The sequence below is a fragment of the Trichosporon asahii genome (assembly GCF_000293215.1).
Source record: "Trichosporon asahii var. asahii CBS 2479 unplaced genomic scaffold scaffold00004, whole genome shotgun sequence".
Taxonomy (NCBI): domain Eukaryota; kingdom Fungi; phylum Basidiomycota; class Tremellomycetes; order Trichosporonales; family Trichosporonaceae; genus Trichosporon; species Trichosporon asahii.
Window position 1 is genome coordinate 705,306 of NW_014040920.1, and position 3,378 is coordinate 708,683.

The 3,378-nt window shown below is 61.0% G+C and overlaps 2 protein-coding genes across 2 annotated transcripts; both read right to left on the minus strand.

Moving 5' to 3' along the window:
• Positions 1 to 223: 223 nt before the first annotated feature.
• A1Q1_04345 (uncharacterized protein) lies at positions 224 to 839 on the minus strand (the record flags this gene model as incomplete). Its single annotated transcript, XM_014328389.1, has 3 exons — positions 224 to 308; positions 362 to 447; positions 513 to 839. 3 exons carry the CDS (start codon positions 837 to 839, stop codon positions 224 to 226), a joined length of 498 nt encoding a protein of 165 aa, XP_014183864.1.
• A 428-nt stretch (positions 840 to 1,267) lies between these two features.
• A1Q1_04346 (MmgE/PrpD) lies at positions 1,268 to 2,491 on the minus strand (the record flags this gene model as incomplete). The annotated part of the gene is made up of 1 exon (XM_014328390.1): positions 1,268 to 2,491. One exon carries the CDS (start codon positions 2,489 to 2,491, stop codon positions 1,268 to 1,270), a length of 1,224 nt encoding a protein of 407 aa, XP_014183865.1.
• Between the last annotated feature and the right edge of the window lie 887 nt (positions 2,492 to 3,378).

Sequence of the window (3,378 nt, forward strand, 5' to 3'; positions counted from 1 at the left end):
GTAGTACGTCGTGCGTTCCTGCCTGCGGTGATGCGATCTCGAGCCCACGCCGATCAGGCTGCCATCCGTCTGCATGTCAGTGTACACGGCAGGTAGGATCAGTTCCGCAGTCAGTGATGGGAGTTCTTACCACCGACCACTGTACGCGGTGTGCCCTCAGTTCTCCTGAAAGTCTTCATAGCACCCCTGTCTATGATCCCTGTTCGACGGTGTCCGTGACAGTTTACGCGAACGTCCACCCGTCAGCCTCGAGCGCCTTCTTGGCGGCCTCGTACGTGTTCTTCGTGACGAGGAGGTAGTCAGTGTCCCTGATCGTCAGCTTTGGCCGAGACCTTGCTAGCTTCTGCTTAGAAGGACTCACCAAGTAGAAATTGTGAAAATGGAGATGGACGCCTCCTTGAGCACCCGTGCAAGCTCAGCCATGACGCCAACCATGTCTGGTGTCAGCTACACATCCGCAAATCAGTGAGCTCGAGCCAGCCCCTTCTCTTTCTCCGGAGTCCAAATCTAACGGTATCCCGAGACTTTACACTCCATTGAGCCATTGAGCCAGCCAGGTACTCACGATGCTCCAGCGGTCCCCTGACCCTCAGCACGTTCCAAGGCCCTCCACAGTGCTCCGCCGACGCCTTCGGCATGCCCGAGTCGACGACGCGCTTCTGGGGCGCGACAATCGAGAGCTCGTTCTTCGTCTTGGTCACGCTGCAGAACTCGTCGCCCTCCCACAGTCCCGCGGGGATGGGCGTGGTGGGAGCGTAGCGGAACACGAAGACTTCCTCGGGGAGAGTCAGGATGTTGAGGACCTTGTCCTTCTTGTCGAGCTGGTAGGGGGCGGCCATCTTGCTAGTGGGATAGATTGAGGGGCTGGGTGGCGGCAAGGGATGTGATGAGATATGAAGTTTGACGATAAGATTACAGCAGCGGTTGACTGGACGTGACGTAGGAAAAGTCGGAGCCGGATCGCCGGAATGATCGAGAGAGCGGTGGAGGCCGGGTCGGTATTCTCTGTTTGTTGTTCCGTCACACCGTCATTGGACACTGCCCTTCGCCAGAGCTCGATGACACGGATCGTCGTATCCTTAGCGCATGCGGCCAAGGTGCACATGGCTAAGCGGTCTTTCATAGTAGTGCTGTGGCCTGGGCACAGAGTTCACGATATCCTGCGCTCAGGCCCCCAAACCTCAGCGCCAACACGTGTTTATCTCCGCACCTTTCAAGCCTGTGCAACTCCCGTGCCCTAATATACTATGCATGGTCTAATAACTGTCTAGAAGGCGTCCTTCATGATGCGCGTGCCGTCGGCCCACGAGATACCCTTAAGAAGGCCGGGGACGTCGTCGCCGCACGACTTGAGCTTCTCCTCCAGCTGCTCCTCGGTAGGCGGGCGGCGGGGCGCGCCGGGCGGGAGTTCGAGCGACGTCTTGGTGACAGTGCCGTCCTCGTAGTGGAGCTCGAGGTTGATCTTGTCGTCGAGAAGGTTCTCGATCGGCGTGTCCTCCTTCTGCACCTCGACCTTGCGCATGAGCTCCTGCGCCTCGGGGCGCTGCACCATCTTGTCCGTGAACGACTCGAAGCCGGGGTAGTCGTCCAGCAGCGCCGTCGCGATCGAGTACTGCAGCGAGAACTTGCCCGCGAGACCGGTCTCGGGGAAGTCGTAAATGAGCGGGTGGATGACGCCGGCGGGCGTGCGGGCAACAATCTTCGTGAGCTTCTTGTAGTCGATCGGCTTCAGGTCACGGATGGCGGCGATGGGGCGCTGCATGGCGTAGCAGCATGGGAACATCTTGATCGCGAGGCCGCCGGGGACAGCGGGAGTCTGCTGAGCGCCAACGTTGCCGGGCTTGCCGCCGAGCTTGTCCATCCAGCTCTCGACGGCGGCGGTGGCGGCAGTGGCTCCGCGCGAGGCGAGGTCAGCGGCACGCACACCGGCGTCGGCGGCGAAGCCGACCTGGAGCGACTTGCCGTGCGTGCCGAACGCCTCCTGGACACCTCCGGCAGCGGGGACGGCGAGAGCGATGGCAGTAGCGAGCTGCTCCTCGCTGAGACCCTTCGCGATACCGGCAGCGACGGCGGCAGCGGGGGCACCTGCAGTGCAAGTGATGTGCCATCCGTTGGCGTAGTGGTTCCAGCCAAAGCCCTCGGCAAGGCGCGCAAACACTCCAGCACCGGCAAGGTAAGCGCGGGCGTCTCCCTCAGCGGCAAGCGTGGCGGGGACAGTGACGACCGAGATGTGCGTCGTCGTCTCGATGTGCAGGTCGTCAAAGTCGAGGACGTGGGACATGGCGGCCCAGCGCGCCGCGGGCGAGAGGCCAGACACGATCTGCTTCAGCGGGTGCTGGCGCGCGGCTAGCGCGACGGCGACAGTGTCCTTGAGCGCGCGGTCGGCGAGCGCGAGGTCGTCCGCGTTTGGCTTGTACGAGTACGCCCACTTGGCGAGGTTGCGAGCGACGCTAGCCATGTCGGAGGTCTTGTGAGGGGTCGAGTCGGTCATGGAGGGCGGATGCGGAGGATGAGCGGATAGTTCCTAAAGAAACGGTGCTGTTAACGATGCCCGACGCGGTTCGGGAAAGAGTCACCAGCCCACATGGCGGTTATCACCACCCCCGCCCGGAAGAACCGAACCCGAATTCCGACATTGGACGGATAGCCGAGAGTGATGGAGAGGAGATTTCGGTGCATGTTGTGTGGACGTTGCTCTAATCTGATCGATAACAAGTGTCTGTCTGTCAGCTTTACAACTTGCAGAGCCGGGTAGCTTACTGATGACAACAGTTTCGATCTCATGCTTAGTGGCGAGGAAGGTGAGGACGACAAGAAACGCGTTGAGGGCGGCGCCGGTGCCCCGGAGATGTCGCGGGACCCCAGAGCACAATGCGTCGGAGGGCCCGATCAGGGCGGCAAACTCGGAGGACACTTCCTGACTCCGAGACTGCTCGCGTTCTCGAGCACTAGCATCTCCATCACTGGTTGAGATCACGGCGCTGAACAACTGTTTCGCTTGGGACTGAGCTCGAGCTCGGCCCAGCTTTCGACGCCATCAGCCACGGTCTGCACCGCCTGCCCCTTGCGCCTTACTCCTCCGCAACGCCTTGGTCGTCAAACTCACAAGGAGGTCTGGGCATCTTGGATGCCTCAAGCTCACCGAGACCGATGATGATCCAAGCATGTCTAACACAGGAAGGCAGAGGAATGTCGAACCGCACCTAGCTGTGCGCTGGATCTTGGTGGATTGGAGGAATGCGCGATTTGGGCGATAGAGCAAGGCGACAAGTGGTGGTCGAGGACGATCTCGCCTGGGCCCGGATCCGCACAGCGGCGATCTCTCGGCACTGCCTTTCCATTGATCGTCGTCTTTCTTGTCCGCGTCTGGTGTCGTGC